The 19,458-nt window shown below is 38.3% G+C and overlaps 1 protein-coding gene across 1 annotated transcript in view; it reads left to right on the top strand.

Moving 5' to 3' along the window:
- The window catches only part of ALS2 (alsin Rho guanine nucleotide exchange factor ALS2), an 88,195-nt gene that overhangs the window by 22,785 nt on the left and 45,952 nt on the right, over positions 1 to 19,458 (top strand). Inside the window, exons 5-10 of the mRNA XM_031008660.3 lie at positions 3,393 to 4,330; positions 7,458 to 7,815; positions 10,546 to 10,714; positions 11,985 to 12,081; positions 15,432 to 15,509; positions 18,528 to 18,710. Of these exons, the coding sequence (XP_030864520.2) occupies positions 3,393 to 4,330; positions 7,458 to 7,815; positions 10,546 to 10,714; positions 11,985 to 12,081; positions 15,432 to 15,509; positions 18,528 to 18,710 (1,823 nt within the window). The remainder of the gene's footprint in view (positions 1 to 3,392; positions 4,331 to 7,457; positions 7,816 to 10,545; positions 10,715 to 11,984; positions 12,082 to 15,431; positions 15,510 to 18,527; positions 18,711 to 19,458) is intronic.

The following is a 19,458-nucleotide window of genomic DNA, read 5'->3' as shown; positions in this document are numbered from 1 at the left end:
CCCTTGAGCCTAGGGGTTCAAGATCAGCCTGGGCAACATAGGGAGACCATGTTTCTACAAGAAATATTTTAAAAATTAACCAGGCATGGATGCCTGTGCCTGTAGTCCCAGCTACTTCAGAGGCTGAGGCAGGAGGATAGCTTGAGTCTGGGAGACCAAAGCTGCATGCAGTGAGCTGTGATTATGCCACTGCACTCTAGCCTAGGTGACAAAGTAAGATCCTGTCTCAAAAAAAAAAAAAAAAGTTATTCGACTATAAACATGGTATCTTTAGAATCATACCTTCAAGGCTAGGACAACTGAAGGAAAACTTTTCAAGAATATTTAAATAGCCTATCATTATTCATGTTTAAGCAGTGTCCTGGTATTAAGTGTCACAGTTACCAAAAGAAAACGTCATCTAACACAAGTGTGTGTTTGAAATTGCATACAGATCTCCAGTGCTATCTTTTCCAGCTGAGGAAATGGCTGAGTGCTAGAAATTTTCAAAGTTCTTCATCTCTATTAAATATGACCATTAGCTCATAATTCAATGAAGATACCTCATTGATTGACTTTTATTTATTTATTTATTTTGAGACGGAGTCTCGCTCTGTTGCCCTGGCTGGAGTGTGGTGGCACGATCTCAGCTCACTGCAACCTCCACCTCCTGGGTTTAAGCAATTCTTCTGCCTCAGCCTCCTGAGTGGCTGGGACTACAGGCCAGTGCCAGCATGCCTGGCTCATTTTTTTTTTGTATTTTTAGTAGAGACAGGGTTTCACCATATTGGCCAGGCTGGTCTCGAACTCCTGACCTTATGATTCGCCTGCCTCTGCCTCCCAAAGTGCTGGGATTACAGGCGTGAGCCACCGCACCCAGCCTGTTTCACTATTTTTTATATGCTCCAGTTTTTGTTTTTGTTTTTTAAGGAGGGGGATCTAAATATCCATTTCTTTGCAATATTGCTCTTTCTAGTGGAATAATGTTAATTGAAAGACTTGGTGAGCTTTTTCAAGTATACTGTTGTATTAGGAAACAAAGTTTAAAAGAGCTTAACCAGTGAGCTTATTTTCTCATGTCAGTATTCTTGATCCAGACTATACATTTCCTAATAAATGCACATATCTTCCCTCTAGCCACTATTGAGTCCTTACTTATATAGATGATGTGATGAGTTAACTTGAGTGTATACATGTATCTGCCATGTATAATAGGTCAAAGATAAAGTTTGCATGTTTTCATCATCAACTCAATTGCTGCCTTATGAGAAAGAAACATTGCTTATTTCTTCATTAATTAAAAAAAATCATAAGTCTCTGGTCATATGGAAAAGAAAGGATAGTGGGCTTGGCTCAGTATTTTTTAAAACCCGTAGCCAAGTCTTTGTTTCATTGAATTTTTAGCCAGCATAGAGTATGTGTACCTGCTCCCAAGCTCCCACAATACTACAGTAAAATTAAGACTTTGTAGCATAGCTGGACATACATAAGTTATTTATATACCCAACTCACTGGTGCCTTTCATTAATTCTAAAGCTAGCCAGTTATTCTGACAGGTTCATTTGCTTTTTTGCTTTGTTCTGTTGTGATGATTTGCTTTTTATTTTTAACATTTTTTAGGCTTACTTCACTTTATTTTTCTTGTATAAAAACCCTATGTTGTAGCCACAGCTGGAGCCTGGGTCCTCTGTCTGGAGACTCTGTTGTGGGTCTTGACGAGGTGGCCAGTGAATTCCTGATACGGAGAATTGGTGAATACAGTCTCCTTCCAGAGGTTGGGGGCCGGTTAGCTGTAGATCTTGGAGATGGCATCATAGGTGGCCTTGGTGAAGTTGGCCAGGGTGGCAGTGCAGCCCCTGGCTGAGGAGTAGCAGTCATCGATACTGGCCATCATCAGCAGCTTCTTGGGCACTAGGGCTAAGAGAATGCCAGTGCCTCTGGGTGCAGGGATGAGGCGCACCAGCACAGAGCCACAGCAGCCTGTCACCTTGCAAGGGACTGCGTGGTGCTTGCTGATCTTGTTCCCCCAGTAGCCTCTGTGCACGGGGACAATGGAGAGCTTGGCCAGGATGATAGTCCCTTGGATGGCAGTGGCCACCTCCTTGGAGCAAGTGGCCATTGTAGTCCCCAATGGCAACAAACACCTGGAATCTGGTGTGCTGGCCAGTGCGCGTCTGCTTCTGCACTGGCACAATCTTCAAAACCTCATCCTTGAGAGAGGTCCCCAGGAAAAAGTCAATGATCTCAGACTCCTTGATGGGCAGGGAGAAGTGATAGGTTTTCACCAGGACTTGATCTTCGTGTCTTTGACCAGGCAGCTCAGCTTGGTCATGGGTGTCCACTCCTTATCCTCAGCCTTGCCTCCTTGAGCTCTGTGGCCCCGACCCTGGCCCTGGATGCCACTGCCCAAGCCTCCACGGAAGTCACTGTGGTTCCCCATCCCAGGGTCCCTGGGGCCTCCGGGCCCTCCCGCTGCCCTAGCTTCATCTGCCATTTGATGTTTTTTCAGAGAAGAAACTGATTTGCTTTTTAAACAAATCTCACCTCAGAAAGACTAGCTAGTATCTAGTACATAAAGTCCAGGGTGAGCATCCCACATTAAAAAATCTGAAATCTAAAATGATCCAAAATCCAGAACTTTCTGAGTGCTGATGTGATGGTGCTCAAAGGAAATGCTCATTGGAACATTCAGATTTGGGATGCTCAGTCAGTAAGCATAAGGCAAATATTCCAAAACCTGGACCTGAAATCCAAAACACCTCTGGTCCCAAGCATTTTGGATAAGTGATACTCAACCTGTATATTTATGTAACATCTTAAAACTATATATAACGTGACATACAACGTGAAGACAGCCATGTCTTGTTAAGAACTGGTGCTTCCTGTACAGCCTAGAGGCATAAAGTTAATTTCTTAGTTTTGGCCAAAATGAATCTCTAATATGTTTAAGCCATTGCATAATTTTTTTGCTGTTCCAACTTGTTTAGTAGTAGTGAATTGTAGATATTAGTGAATGTGTCTGTTTTGTCTTATTTTTTGCTTATTTTATCTTAACATGGTTATTTATTTTGCCTTTGAACACTTGGAATCTGTTTCTATAATAGCCTGGATGATGGCCATTAGGAGTGGATTGATGTGAGGAGTTTGTAGGATGAGGCTGAAGGAAAGGATTAGCCTCCTGCACTTTGTAGAAATTCTCACTATAGTGCAGAATATTAAAAAGAGTCATTTTTAAAAAGATGAATTAATGTGAAATACTGTGTGCTTGAACCAGATTTCTACAACTGCTTTTGAAAATTTAAAAAGAAAATCCAATTTGGTTAAATCTAGAGGGGACTAAAAGTTTGCTGTTAAAATTTTTAGTTAATTCAGTAACGCTTTTTTTTTTCTTTTTTCTTTTTTTTAACCTTCAGATGGTGAGGTCTACAGCTTTGGGACTCTTCCCTGGAGAAGTGGACCAGTGGAAATTTGTCCAAGTAGCCCCATTCTAGAAAATGCCCTGGTTGGGCAATATGTTGTTACTGTGGCAACAGGAAGCTTCCATAGTGGAGCAGTGACAGACAATGGTGTCGCGTACATGTGGGGAGAGAATTCTGCTGGCCAGTGTGCAGTAGCCAACCAGCAGTATGTGCTGGAACCAAATCCTGTCAGCATTGCTGATTCTGAGGCCAGCCCTTTGTTAGCAGTCAGGATTTTACAGTTGGCATGTGGTGAGGAGCACACTCTGGCATTGTCAATAAGCAGAGAGATTTGGGCATGGGGTACCGGTTGTCAGTTGGGTCTCATTACCACTGCCTTCCCAGTGACAAAGCCGCAAAAGGTAGAACATCTTGCTGGGCGAGTGGTGCTTCAAGTTGCCTGTGGTGCTTTCCACAGCTTAGCCCTTGTACAATGCCTCCCTTCCCAGGATCTGAAGCCAGTCCCAGAACGATGCAACCAGTGCAGCCAGCTCTTGATTACTATGACTGACAAAGAAGACCATGTGATTATATCAGACAGTCATTGTTGCCCATTAGGTGTGACACTGACAGAATCTCAGGCAGAAAACCATGCCAGCACTGCTCTCAGCCCCTCCACTGAAACCCTTGACAGGCAGGAAGAAGTATTTGAGAACACTCTTGTAGCAAATGATCAGTCTGTTGCTACTGAACTGAATGCAGTAAGTGCTCAGATCATGAGCAGCGATGCCATGTCCTCTCAACAAAATGTCATGGGAACAACTGAAATTTCCTCTGCCAGAAACATACCATCATACCCTGACACCCAAGCAGTCAATGAATACCTGCGGAAACTGTCAGATCATTCAGTAAGAGAGGACTCAGAGCATGGTGAAAAGCCAATGCCATCTCAGGTACCTGCTCAATTTTATAAGATAAAAGTGTGTCTAGAGTTGAACTGTATGGGCTTTTCTTTAGAAACTTTAAAATGAATAAGGCTTAGTAGCATTTTTTATTTTTTGAGTTTGATTATAATTTTGTTTTATCAGGCAAGTCTAGATAAAGGAAAGAACCTGGATTAATTCAAAATCACTCTTTATGTTTGTTCTGGCCCTTTATGATATTGAAAGGTGTCATGTTGGGCTTGTTTTATAAGTAGGAGCATTTCATTTTTTTTTCTTGCTAGTACTTTTTTTCTATGGCTAAAGTACTGAATTTTGGTGGACCCTGAATAGTTTAATATAACTAGAGATTCACAAAGATTCTTCTTACTTGTGTTTGTAACACTCTTCAGAATTCTGTAGAGAAAAGTCTTTTCCTTCTTTAACAGGGAAGATTGTTTTGTGGCAGATCCTTCAATTGTAGGCAGATTTAAAACTTACAGGCAATTACATGTTTCAGTTTTTTTCAATTATAGCTGTGATCCTTACTGGGCTTAATTTGAAGAGGTGGCTAATATTTTATCTTTTTGTTTGTTTGTTTTTGAGATGGGGTCTTGCTCTGTCACCCAGGCTGGAGTGCAGTAATGCGATTGTGGCTCACTGCAGCCTTGATCTCCCAGGTTCAAGTGATCCTCCCAGTTCAGCCTTCCAAGTAGCTGGGACTATACACATGCCACCACATCTGCTGATTTTATTTTTAAGTAGAGTAGAGCCTGTTGCCCAGGCTCATCTCAAACTCCTGAGCTCAAGCAATCCTCCCACCTCAGCCTCCCAAAGTGTTGAGATTACAGGCGTGAGCCATCATGCCCAGCCTATTTTATATATCTTATTAAAACTATTTTCATTTTGAAGATTTGTGGTAGAATGAACAAAAGTTGTTTATCAGTAGCACATGGTAAAGTTTGAGTTCCCGCTTAAAATAAATTGTTTTAAAAGGATTATTTCTGTGTTTTACTCTTAGTGTGGCCTTTTGATTTTGCTTTACCAAAACTGTAAGAAAACAAAACAAAAGATCATAATCATGAAAGATCTGTCCTGCAGTGTTTCTTTTTAAGTTTTTGAAACCACAGAGCCTCTTGATTCTCGATTCTTATTGTTTTACTCTGTCAGAATGTGAACATGAAGGTATTTTTAGAAATAGTCTTTATTTCACAATCTATTCACTGAAACTTGTGGGTATTTGAATTTTTAAAAAATCAAGGGTAAGCTGTTTGGAGAAAGGTATTATAAAGTCTGAACAAAGCAAAAGTAGTAGTTTAACAAGAATGCATGTAGAAAATTCTTAGACTGTACATGCTTATCACATTTTACTTACTTTGTTAAACACTGGAAGTTTTTGTTACTTATGCTAGTAACAATGTGTGTGTTTCTATTGAATTAAATTTAATTTATTTAAATTAAATATGTGTTTCTATTACATTTAATTTATTCTTTGTAAATAACATCTCAATCATACAGCTAATTCACAAGGAATTTATGTGTTTTAGGGCAAGTTTTTTCTCTTCTGGCGAGATATAATTGAGACTCTCTCACTTGGGAAATAAACCAAAGTATTACTGGTTGACTGGAACTCCTAAAATTATATATTTCATCAAAATTGCTAATTATGTTTTTTGTAGGGGAGGGCTTATTACTATATTTTTAAATATAATTAAGTAGAAGGAGCCAGTTAGAACAGTAGTTCAAGGTTTATATAAGGTAGAGTTTTGTGACTTTGCTCTACCTAGTGGTTAAGAACCCCCTAAAATAGTTACCTCTAAATACCATCACTGCTTATGTAAGGAGCCTTTGTAAACAAAAAGTGGACATAGTGACACTAGTTCTTCTGAACGAGCTATCGTGGGAGCTGTATCACCAAAGAAGTAATAGGCTTTGTATTTCTTTTTCGTTTTATTAAGTATATTTGTTCATTGACTATTTACAGACTAATTTGCATGGAAATAGCTCTCTTGAATTTAGCATTTAATTCAACAAAATGTTTTGAGTACTTACATGTCAGGCACTTCGCTAGGTACCAGGAATTATTTCCTTTAGGAAGTCAGAAGCCAATGTTAAAATATACAAACACACACACACACACACACACACACACACACACACGCACACACACACATTATGTTTGTATTTTAGTTTAGGACAAATGAAGGAATGTGTATATTCCCTTTGAGATCTTTGGGTACAATAAGAAGCAAATTTTTCAATATGATCTATGCTGATGAGCTGAAAGCTTTTTTATGTGTTTGGTAGGTACATTTAATGACCTTCCTTTTTAGGGAACAATGATGTTTGACAGCTTAGAGTAAATTTCAACTGATTTTTTCATTAAGATATCAGAAAACTTTAGTTTGACTTTCTAGTACACTTCTAGAATCACACTAAGAACACTGGTTCCAAATGTTTAATTATTAACCTACCACATTTGCCATCTGTGGTAGCAAGAGCGAAGGTAATCCTACAGCTTGTCTAGCCCCTGGGTCGTAGAAAATAACTCATTGATGAGCCAGTAAAGGCACTCGAGTTGAGCATAATTTGGGAGATGATAGGTTACAGGTATAACTTATTTTTCCATCTCTATATGCTATATCTAAATTTCAATTTATAAAGCATTTCAGGGAAAGCTTTTTTTTTTTCTTCATAAAATCTAATTTTTTTCCTGCCATTTCTAGGTAGTAGTCTGTATAAATTTTCCTGAAAGGGATCAATAATGAAATTTGCATTTTTTCAATCTTCTGTCCAGGGCTGTCACAGTGCACTTGGCATTAAAGGCAGTGTTTTCCATGCCTTTTCTTCTCCCTCCCTTTTTACTGTGTTTAATTTTATAAAAGCAGCTGAGGCTTATTTTGAAATACCATAGAAAAACACAACATCTAGACAAAAGGAAGTACTTTGGAAAAGGAACTGTATTTTGAGTACTCATTTCCATTTAATGTGTTAACTCCATGATCAAGAAGAGAATACCTTTAGTTGAAGATGAAGAGAACTTCTGTCGTTTTAGATTCTTACATGCAAATAGCGATGGAGATTAGCCTTTCTTTTTATTGATTGCTTGTTGCATAAGGGATTATATTTTTATATAATTTTTTATGTGTGTATATTTTAGCCTCTTTTAGAAGAAGCAATTCCTAATCTCCACAGCCCGCCTACCACAAGCACCTCAGCCCTAAACAGCCTGGTGGTCTCTTGTGCATCTGCTGTTGGTGTGAGAGTGGCTGCTACTTATGAAGCTGGTGCCTTGTCACTGAAGAAAGTTATGAACTTTTATAGTACAACCCCTTGTGAAACTGGAGCTCAGGCAGGCAGTAGTGCCGTTGGCCCCGAAGGTTTGAAAGATAGCAGGGAAGAACAGGTTAAACAGGAATCAATGCAAGGAAAGAAAAGTTCAAGTCTTGTGGATATCAGAGAAGAAGAAACAGAGGGAGGCAGTCGAAGACTCTCCCTCCCTGGATTGTTGTCACAAGGTAAGGAAATAACCAGGTTTTGTGAACTGACTTTTGGGGAATCCAGGATGCTCCTGACATCGCATGCTGTATTATTAAAAAGGCTGTCCTAATTATGAAGCTGACATATTCAAATGTCAAAATTTATTTAATGGTGGTTTTAAAAGAAAGTTACATGTTTATCTGCTTTAGATATCACTATAAAGTTAGAACGTCACTTTTTCTTGATGTTTGCTCCTGCTTATGAACCTTATTGTGAATCTTATTTTATTGTTCTGGAGTGTTACAGTACCCTTCTTATTTCCTAATTGGGACCTATACTCCAGAGCGATGAGGTTGGAGATGCGACCATTGGATAAGTGAATTACTGTACTTGACTTGAAAGAGGAGAGAATTCTTAAGCTTCAAGAAGAGAAAATTTCATTTTCTGAGACTATAGGCAATAAACTTTTTAGAATATTATGCAGTTGGTTCTTCTCCTTTTCTCAATCAGTTCAGCAGTCTCAGCCATCTGGACTTATGCTTCTCAAGAGTGGCCTGCAGACCAGCAGCATCAGCAGCATCTGGGAACTTGTTAGAAACGCAGACTCTCAGGTTCCACTCTCAACTTACTGAATCAAAACATGCATTAGAGCAAGATCCCCCAGGTGATTAGTATGCACACTAAAGTCTGAGAAGCATTTGATGAGACCAGGATTTGGCAGACTTTTTCTGTAAAGAGCCAAAGAGAAATATTTTAAGGTTTGTAGGACATCCTGTCTCTGTGACAACTACTCAGCTACGCTGTGGTTGTGTAAAAGCAGCCAGAGACAATATGTAATGAATGAGTGAAGCTATATCCCAACAAAACTTTATTTACAAAAACATATGGTAGGCCCTGTTTGGCCCATGGGCTATAATTGACCAACTCCTGGTTTACATGATTTTGTGCAAAGCTCAAAAGTTAGGAATTCTAGACTGTACTAAAACTTACCTTTTTTACTCTGCCCCTGTTTCTCCCCTTGTTCTACTTACTGAACACTCTTGTGCCACTCTTAATTCTCATTACCACCAGATTTTCCTCTACACAAATAAAACTTAAGTCCTGATTAATGTGAGTGTATATGTATATATATATAATATATATGATGTATAAGAAGGCCTATGATCTCAATTAAGTCTGAAGGAGAATCTTGCACCAAACTTTTCTTATTCTTAAGTGTCCTTTAGCATTTTAAGTATATAAATATATTTGCAATCTCTTTGAAACTACAAATGTGGAATATTTTTTCATATCATTACATCATGAATCCCACTAATAGACTTATATCCTATGGTTAAATTTTACTTAGTAACCTAAAGTATCTTTCGAAAAATTTTACATGTACTCTTTTCCCCCTCTCTAAGAATTATCTGGAGTACATCCTTGAGGAATCTTCAAGTAGGTTTATTTGAGTCTCCGTATGCATAGAAACGATGCATTCACCAGAAAAGATGTTGATATTAGGCAGTGATGATCACTTTCTTGTGGCCCACAAGTTAATGACTTAATGACTAAGTCTCTACTGAGTGACATTTGATGATTTTCTTCAAATCTTATCCTGGCATCAAACACTATTCACATAGTGTTGTGTGTGTTTGATGTAATTTTGAACACTATAAAAGATGGCAATGTTCTTTTAAAACATTTTTTAACATCTCTGTAAAATAATTTGAAATAGGCAAGTACAAAAGCTTTTTAGTATATCCCTTTCATAATCTTTTTCCCGTCTCAGAAATGTTTACATTTTATAGCTAAAATGAATTCTTTATTACAATTATTCATAATATATTTGAACTTAGACCTTGACTTAGAAAGGCTTTTTGTGTTTTAAGAGATGGGAGCCGGGCACAGTGGCTCACACCTGTAATCCCAGCACTTTGGGAGGCCAAGGCAGGAGGATTACTTGAGATCAGGAGTTTGAGAACAGCCTGGCCAGTATGGCAAAACCCTGTCTCTACTAAGAATACAAAAATTAGCTGGGTGTGGTGGTACATGCCTGTAATCCCAGCTACTCAGGAGGCTGAGGGAGGAGAATCGCTTGAACCCAGGAAGCAGAGGTTCCTGCAAGCCGAGGTCATGCCATTACACTCCAGCCTGGATGACAAGAGCGAAACTCCGTCTCAAGAAAAAAAAAGAGACAGTGTCTTGCTATGTTGTCCAGGCTGGAATGCAGTGGGTATTCACAGATGTAGTCATAACACACTATAACCTCAAACTCCTGTGCTCAAGGAATCCTTCCATCTCAGCCTCCTGAGTAGCTAGGACTACAGCCACTTTGCCTGGCTCGTTAATTTTTGTTTTCAAGTGAGAAAAGTATTTGTCAGCCTTAGTATAGTATTTTGTTCAGCATATTCTTTAGAATACAAGTTCTATAGGATGTCACTAGATGTTGTACAGAAAAGGTTTCTGTGGCTAAATGTTTGGAATTCCAGCTGGGTTAAACATATTTAAACAGGGCTTTTATTTACAGGATTTGTCACCACCTTCAGTGTGTGCTAATGTGTGTGTGAATCTCTGCAGAGGAGGTAGTGGGAGGATAGATTGTAGCAGTGAGTATTTACCAATTTCATTTGACTAACAGGTCCCCTTTTCTACAGAGAGCCTCTAGAATATGCTTCAAAAATACCATTGGTGGCGTATGTTTTTGAAAATCTTAAGTTTGTCCAAATGATATGTTTTCTTACCCTCTGGACTCCCACTCCTTCACCCCACGTCTGGTTGGTTTTCAGTTTCCCCCAGGCTCTTAAGAAAGGCTGCACGGGTGAAAACAAGGACAGTGGTTCTGACCCCCACATACAGTGGAGAAGCAGATGCGCTCCTGCCTTCTCTGAGAACAGAAGTGTGGACCTGGGGGAAAGGGAAGGAAGGGCAGCTGGGGCACGGCGATGTTCTGCCTAGGTAAGCGCTACCAACATCTACCGATAGAAGTTGGCTTAAACAAATAATCTCTCTCCTGGGAAGGTCTCTAAATTTCACTTTCCTCTTAGAGGAAATCTGGGCTCTTCTAGCTTCAGATTATTACACACCATTAACTCTGATAAAAAGCTGTCACTTTACTCTTGAATTTGTTCTTAACAGTAAAGGACTTGGCCGGGCGTGGTGGCTCACACCTTTAATCCTAGTGCTTTGGAAGACTGAGGCAGGTGGATCACCTGAGGTCAGGAGTTCGAGACCAGGCTGGCCAACGTAGCGAAACCCAGTCTCTACTAAAAATACAAAAATTAGCTGGGCGTGGTGGTGGGCTCCTATAATTCCAGCTACTCAGGAGGCTGAGGCAGGAGAATCGCTTGAATCTGGGAAGGGCAGAGGTTGCAGTAAGCTGAGATTGTGCCACTTCACTTCAGCCTGGGCAAAAGAATGAAACTCTTATCTCAAAAAAAAAAAAAAAAAGGAAAAGAAAAAAAAAAGCAGTAAAAGACTTAAGTATCCATGGTGCACTTTTCCATATCTTCTTCAATGTGTGTTCATCTTGGAGTACAGAAAGGGGTGTTGGGATAAGATTATATTTCACTGGAAGACAGGAATGGCTCAGATTTTTAATTGATGAAAAAGAGGCCCCCACCTGTCACATAGGAAAAGAAAAGAGCCAACAGTTTTTTTTGTTTTGTTTTGTTTTTTAACCTGAAAGATGTCTCTGCCACTGCCAAAATAACTATAATTCAAACATCAGAGTATGTCTATTCACATATATTAGGGTAAAACTGGCATTTTGTTTATTAGAAACTGTTACGATATTAACAAATTAGATATTGGGAAGTTTTTAAGTGAGTAATTGGAATGATTATCTAAAGTAGTGAGTTAATATAAATGTCTCTATTCATAGTAGAGTGAAGACAACTGGAATTAATTTAAAAATTAGCTTCCTTCTGTGGTTATTTTTTATTGTATCCTAAGTATACTTTTTGCTATAAAGAATCATTTGTAGTTTTATGATTCTTAACAGATTCTAAATTATGGGGATTAATTAGTGATTGATAGACAAAGGTTAAAACCTTCCAAAAATTATTTATGATATTTAGGAGTAGATTGACCATATATCCATTATGTTTATTTTAATGTTTTCTTTAGAAATGTTTATTTTTACACGACAGCACTTTATAATTTGAGAAAGGCTACGATTCTTGCTGAGAATACTTTGACTTTGTGTGCCTGTGTGTTTCTCTTTAAGGCTTCAACCGTTGTGTGTAAAATGTCTGGATGGCAAAGAAGTAATCCATCTGGAGGCAGGTGGTTACCATTCTCTTGCACTTACTGCGAAATCCCAGGTAGGAGGCAAACTATTAAATGCTTACCTTATTTTCATGGAAGGCCAACATGACATTGTTGGACCCTCATTTGTTGATTATCTGCTATATGTCAGGCAATGATAACCGTATCTCATTTTAGCTTTCCAATATTTTGTATGGTATTATTCCCACTTTACAGACGAGGGAAGTGGAGTAAGAGAAATTATGTAACTTGTCTAAAGTCACACATACGTAACAGTAGAGCTTGGATTTAAACACTTGTCTCCCTGATTTAGGAGCTTTCTATAATGTGTTCTCACCTAAAAAGAGAACCCCAGATTTTCCAGGGTATTGGTGAATTTTTATTTGTTACAAAGAAGATACATAGTAAAACACTAAGAAAACAAAGTCATTTTTCTTTAAAACTGTGGGACCTGAAAGTGACCTCTAGCATTACTAAAAACCATACCCATGTACATAAACATAAAGAAGTTGTTTTAAGTTTTTTTTAAAACCCAGACTGCTCATCTGCAATAAGTTAATATTAAATATATTCATATTTCGATAATGCTGCTTCACCAATTCCTTTATCTTTTTAAGAAGCCAATAAAGGATTTGAAGCCCTTTTAATATTTGATTTGATTGCACATTTCACATACTAGGCTAGCCAAAAAACTAACATAACCTGTATAAATATTAATATTAGGAAAGAAAAAGGGGAATTTACTGTTTTTAACATGATTCATTCAAAAGACTTAAAAATGAGAGATTAGGAAGGAGGTCAGTTACAAAATAAAAATTACTGGCTTTATTGTATACATACAATAAAACAAAACATACTCGAGGAAATTCTGCTCAGAACTACACGAGAAGTGTTAAGGAAGTAGGAATAAGTATAAAATGCATATAACCCATATGATGCAAACTTTAGAACTCTTTTGAAGGGTCATGAAAGCAGTAGTAAAGGGAGAGGTTTTATTTTTGGATGAGATGCGTCAGTTGTAAAAATGTCATTTCTCTCTTAAATCATTAATCAGCACAGTGAAAATTCAGTACAGTCCCCAAAATATTCCAGTGTAATATTTACAATTTGATAAAATAATCCCAAAATTACTTTAGAAGAATAAACATAGGTGAGCCAGGTAAAAAGAGAGATTTATCCTTATATATTATAAAATTAAACAGATCAATGCAACAGAAATATGCCTGTCAGCTAGAAATAATCTCAAGTATATATGAGAATTTAAGATATAAAAGTGGGTGTTTCCATTCAGTTGGGAAAACAAGACTTGAGTATCCGGTAAATGTAGTAAATGTTTACTGGCTTCGTATTTGTAGGAGAAAACTAAGATGGCTATACATATTCTAATTCTGGGTGTGTTAATGATGTCATTAAAAACTAGAACTGTGTGTATGTGTGCGTGTGTGTGTATGAACAAATTAAGATGAGTCTTTTAGGCATAGAAAAAGACATAACATCAAAACTGGAAATTAGAAAGTAAGATATGTTTGTCAATATGATAATTCAACAGTCCCGAACAGCAAATAAAACACTGTAAACAAAATGAAAATACCTAACAAACTGGGTAAAAATATCTGCAACGTATGTGATAAAGTGTTGCTGCACTTATATATAAAGGAACAATTGTCAAAGGATAAAAATTGTCAAAAGGATATTTATATTTTCATCATAAAAGAAGTAGAAATGGCCAGCAATAAATGAAAAGATGATCATTTAGCAAATACATTTAAATTAAAAAACAACAGTACAGTGTTTTTCTCACCTATGAGATTAACCTATGCAAACCTAAGGATTACATTCAATGCTGAGCATTGATTAGGATGTGGGAGAAAATGTGCGTGCAGTGCAGGCAGGAATGTAAATTGGACCTTGCTGGAAGAGAGTTTGTCAGTATGTATCAAAAATCAGAATGGCATAGTCTTTGCCTAGGAATTTATCCTAAGCAAATAGATACATGAATATATGTATTCAAGGATTTTTCCTATCCTTTTTAATATTAAAGAATTGGAGGCTGAGTGTGGTGGCTTATGCCTGTAATCCCAGCACTTTGGGAGGTTGAGGTGGGCGGATCACCTGAGGTCAGGAGTTCAAGACCAGCCTGGCCAACATGGTGAAACCCCATCTCTACTAAAAACACAGAAGTTAGCCGGGAGTGATGACAGGTGCCTGTAATCCTAGCTACTTGGAAGTCTGAGCAGGAGAATTGCTTGAATCTGGGAGGCGGAGGTTGCAGTGAGCCAAGATCGCGCCATTGTGCTCCAGCCTGGGTGACAAGATCGAGACTCTGCTTCCAAAAAAAAAAAAAAAAAAAAGGAATTGGAAAGAACTTAATTCAGTAGGTAATTTGTTAAAGTATATGCACAGTAGAGTTCTAGATGGTTATTAACAATGATGTTACAGATCTATACTTACTGATGTGCAAAAGAGTAGGTGCCACCAAGTGGCTGATCAGTGATTTTCACTTTATTTCTCTTTTTATTTTTGTACTGTCACAGTCTTGTACAATGACCATGAATTACTTTCATAATCAGAATAAACAAACATTTTAAACCTAGTCATTGCAATCTAGTTTCTTTTGTCTGTAGTGGCGTGTAGGTACTTGTGTTTCTCTTACAGTAACTCTTCATGTATGAAAGGTTTTCTGTTCATTCCATAGTACTTTTATCTACAGAGTAGGAAATCATGATTACTCTTCCTCTATATCACTTAATGTTTTTATTGCTTTCTCTAAAAGAGGCAGTATACGATAATTCCTGGGATTAAATCCTGCCTCTTACATATGAATTTGTGACCATGGGTAAATTAACCTCTCTGGGTTTCCTTATTTATTTATTTTTGTTAGGATTGTTGTGAGAATGAATCATCAATTAATATACAGAAAGTGTTAAGAACAATGTCTGGCAGTTAGTAAGCACCTGAAAAGTGTTAGTTATTGTTATTGTTGATTCCTCAATTCTGCCTTCTTCTTCTTTTTTTTTTTTTTTTTTTGGATACCGAGTTTTGCTCATATTGCCTAGGCTGGAATGCAGTGGCACGATCTTGGCTCACTGCAACTTCTGCCTGCCGGGTTCAAGTGATTCTCCTGCCTCAACCTCCCAAGTAGCTGGGATTACAGGCATGCACCACCATGCCCAGCTAATTTTTGGACTCTGTCTTCTTATGTACCAAGACTCTATTTGCGCATTATCTCTGGTCTTGTTTAAAAATGAATTTCCTTAATATCTGTTAAAGAGTGAAAGACTAATATAAGTACTTAATGTATAATTGTTGGTATTTGTGTATATATGTTAATTATTATAAAGGTTCAGAGTTGATGTGCAAAATCAGATTCACAACTCTTAGCTACTTTTCTGTGTTTTTTTGATAGGTTTACTCATGGGGTAGCAATACCTTTGGTCAACTTGGGCATTCCGATTTTCCAACAACAGTTCCTCGTCTTGCAAAGGTACTTTTGTGAACTTGATAGCAACTTATTCCACAATTCTTAGCTGTAACACCTTATACTTCTCCATTTCTTATTTTAAAATATCAGGGGAATTTCATACGTACAACCTAAATTCGTTTTGGTTTTCATAAGAAAATTTTTAAAAACAGGAAGCCACGTGTTTTCAAGCTAAATATCCGTTTTTTATGTGTTTATATTTCTTAGCTTCAACTGTTCATTAAATATTCATAGTTCCTTTGTTTTTTAAGTAAAAAAATGAAAAAGTGCTTTCTTTTAAAACATGTTTCTAGGACTCTGCTGTTTTCTCAGCGTTACCAGATAATGTCTACTCTTTGAATTCTCCATTGTTTGACTTTTACATAACATGATTTGGTGGTGTAATTTGTGTGTGCATTTTAAAATAACATGCAGAGTAGTAAAACATTTTTTTTTGTAAGCCTTTTCACTTTCTGTAGTATAAAAGTAGAGGTGAATTTTTTTTTTTTTTTTTTTTTTTTTACTGTTAGATGGATTGGTTTTAGTTTATGTAATGCTATTGAGAGATTGGTAGCTTCTAGTCTCTTTGATGAAGTTCTGTAGCAGTGTTTCTCCACCTTATGTTCCGCCTCATCACCCTGAGGAAATACCAAATTCTCATCAATTGTACTGGTTCCTTGAACAAGAGTTTTAGGGTTTTTGGTAGAGATGCCCTCCATGTGACAGAATGGAATATGGAGGTCATAGATATGTAGTTGGATTCTGATATCTCCCCTATCCCAAGACATGCTCCCTCTGGAGTAATGGAGATTAAAGAAGGGCAATTATGTCAATTTTAGGAATATGATTTGAATGTGACAGTTAATAAATATGCCAATAATTCATATATGCAATGTGCACTGTGCATCTGTCACTATTTAAGATTTTTACATGCTGCCTTTCCTTTTGGTGAACTTAATTTTACTGGGAAGAAAAGGCTTAATAAAACATTAGGGAACAATTATTACTTCTAGCTCCAATCTGAAATGTTTTCAGTATAAAACATCGTAGTAGTAAGCTATTCAGTTTCTGATACATTATCACAAACAAAGATATTGCAAATCATTGTTCCTTGTTTTTTGTTGATTTGAAGTGTGTGCTTATTCATACTAAGGAAACCTTTGTAATGTAGCATGGAGACCTGAAAATCAAACTCCTTTTTAACATTTTAGAGTCAAACAAGAGAATAGTTTGTTACAAGATTTTAGTTTCATAACTCTTCGACATCATTGGGAGCTTGGTTTTTTTATTTGAGGAAGGCTGAGAAAAACATTTTTGAAGTCATCCTGATTAATCTGTGAGAATTAAAAGTGAAGGCAGAGTGAGATTTGAATTAGTTTTGAGACTAGGAAGAAGACTCCTTTTGCAAAAATTGTAATGCATCCTTTGCAAAATGAATGGGAAGTCCATTATTTGGATAGCCTGAATTTGAGAACATAATGTCATGCCAGAAGAAGACTGCTATAAAATTAGTAGTAGACACACACACGCACACACACACAAAATCACCTATGATTTGGAGCCTAGCTAGATACTAAGGATCTAATAGATTAGGGGTTATTTGTTCGTCAGTCCAGGAGTCAGTGCTGAAACTATCTAAACACAAAGGATCTAACAGATTAGAGAGTGTATTTGTGTGTGTGTGTGTGTGTGTGTGTGTGTGTGTGTGTGTGTGTGTGTGTGTGTTGCCTATCAGTCTAGGAGCTGAAGCTGGGTCTAGAGGTTAGAGGTAGTAGTTTTTGCAGTAACACACTTTCTCCAAATGAAATCTTATGAGGAATCCCATACATAAAACCCACAAATGAGGAACTACTTTGGTTAAGGATGGAGTGGGGGCCTAGAGCCCTGGCACCTGCCTTGGCATGGTGGCTACTGAATCACTGTGTGGAATCCCGAGGTTTGAAAATTATTGATTTAAAGGCAGTGGTCCTCAAACTTTTGCATACATCGGAATCACCTGTGGAGTGCTTGTTAAAACAGAGTGCTGGGCCGGGCGCGGTGGCTCACGCCTGTAATCCCAGCACTTTGGGAGGCTGAGGCGGGCGAATCACGAGGTCAGGAGACCGAGACCATCCTGGCTAACACGGTGAAACCCCGTCTCTACTAAAAATACAAAAATTAGCCGGGCGTGGTAGCGGGTACCTGTAGTCCCAGCTACTCGGGAGGCTGAGGCAGGAGAATGGCGTGAACCCGGGAGGCGGAGCTTGCAGTGAGCCGAGATTGCGCCACTGCACACCAGGCTGGGCGAAAGAGTGAGACTCTGTCTCAAAAAAAAAAAAAAAAAAAAGCGACAGAGTGCTGGACTCTATTCCCCATTCCCCTTCCCCCAGTAGCTCTGGGGCCTGGGAATTTGTGTTTCTAACATGTTCCCAGGTGATGGCTGCTGCTGCTGCTGCAAAGACCACTGAGAACCACTGGTCTAAGGGATCCCTGTAGATGGGCTTCTCAGGGGCTCTGCCTGTTTTAACATCCTGGGAGTAGGCACAGTAAAGTCACGTAGGACTGGTAGAGTTCCAAGTGGGAAAATTGAATTTTAGCACCCAAGAGTTTAGTTGGCCAGAATAGAATTTAGCCTTATTAGTTTGTTTTCTTTTACCTCGATTTTTGTGCACACAGCCAAATGTGGAAGGACAGAGGTATGTCCTAATTGTCACTTCTAGAGTAGGGCTCTGGAAGTTTCTGGGTCTCTTCATTATAATACAGTCTGTGCAGACTTCCAAAAGTAACAATAAAAAATTAGATGTGTGGTTTTTCCTTTTTAAATTCCAATTTTTCAGATTTTTATAAAAACAGTTCTAAATTTAAAAGCTGAACAAGGGATTCCGTCTTCCTCCTGCACCTGCTCTGCATTTGATTGGGCAAATTGCTGGGTAAGTTTGCTCTCAGATATGACTGACTTTGCACCACGCTTATTTAAGCAACCTAACGTTTCAGTTCCTGTGGATCCGAAGTTCTCTCTGATTGCCTTTATCTTGGACAGACACTATCTTTCTGTCGTTGCAGATAAGCAGTGAAAATGGAGTCTGGAGCGTAGCTGCAGGCCGGGATTATTCCCTGTTCTTAGTGGATACAGAAGACTTCCAGCCTGGGTTATATTACAGTGGCCGACAGGACCCTACAGAAGGTGACAACCTTCCAGAGAATCACAGTGGTTCTAAGACTCCAGTACTTCTCTCCTGTAGTAAGGTGAACAGGAATTGGATCCTAAGGCCCACATTCAGTAACACATGAGAAGTCTTTTGTTTTTGTTCTTATTTGTATGTATGGCTAATTATTAGTAAGCATCTCTAACTACCTTATTTAAAATTGCAAACTTCTTTCAAGCCCCCTTCACTCCTTATCTTTTCTCTCCATAGGGCCTATCACCATCGAATACACTATATAATTTACTTACTTTGTCTGTTGTCTGTCCTCCTTACTATAATGTAAGATTCAGAAGGGTAGGGATTTTAGGCTATCTCATTCACTGCTGTAGCATAGTACATTATAAATATTTTGATGATATTTGATGAGCATAATATACACTTTATAAATGTTTGTTGAATTAACACCCTCATGTAGGAATATTGGAAAGTACATTTTACTATGAAGTTTCCTGACTGCAGCCGTAGAGCCCTCGAGGTGAATTAGAAATAGAGCAGATGAATTTCTAAATATTAAGGGGGAAGTAACAATGCAAGAGCCTGAGATAGGCTCATGGCAGACCATGAGAGACCCAACAGACAACCAACAGTGTTCTGTTTTTCCCTGCTTCACTTCTCCACTTTTAATTTAATTAAATTAATTTATTTATTTTTTGAGACTGAGTCTTGCTCTGTTGCCCAGGCTGGAGTGCAGTGACACAGTCTTGGCCCATTGCAACCTCCGCCTCCTGGGTTCAAGCAATTCTCCTGCCTCAGTCTCCCAGGTAGCTGAGATTACAGGTGCCCACCAC

Source organism: Gorilla gorilla, chromosome 11 (genome assembly GCF_029281585.2).
Source record: "Gorilla gorilla gorilla isolate KB3781 chromosome 11, NHGRI_mGorGor1-v2.1_pri, whole genome shotgun sequence".
NCBI classification, from domain to species: domain Eukaryota; kingdom Metazoa; phylum Chordata; class Mammalia; order Primates; family Hominidae; genus Gorilla; species Gorilla gorilla.
This window is presented reverse-complemented; position numbering and strand designations above follow the sequence as displayed.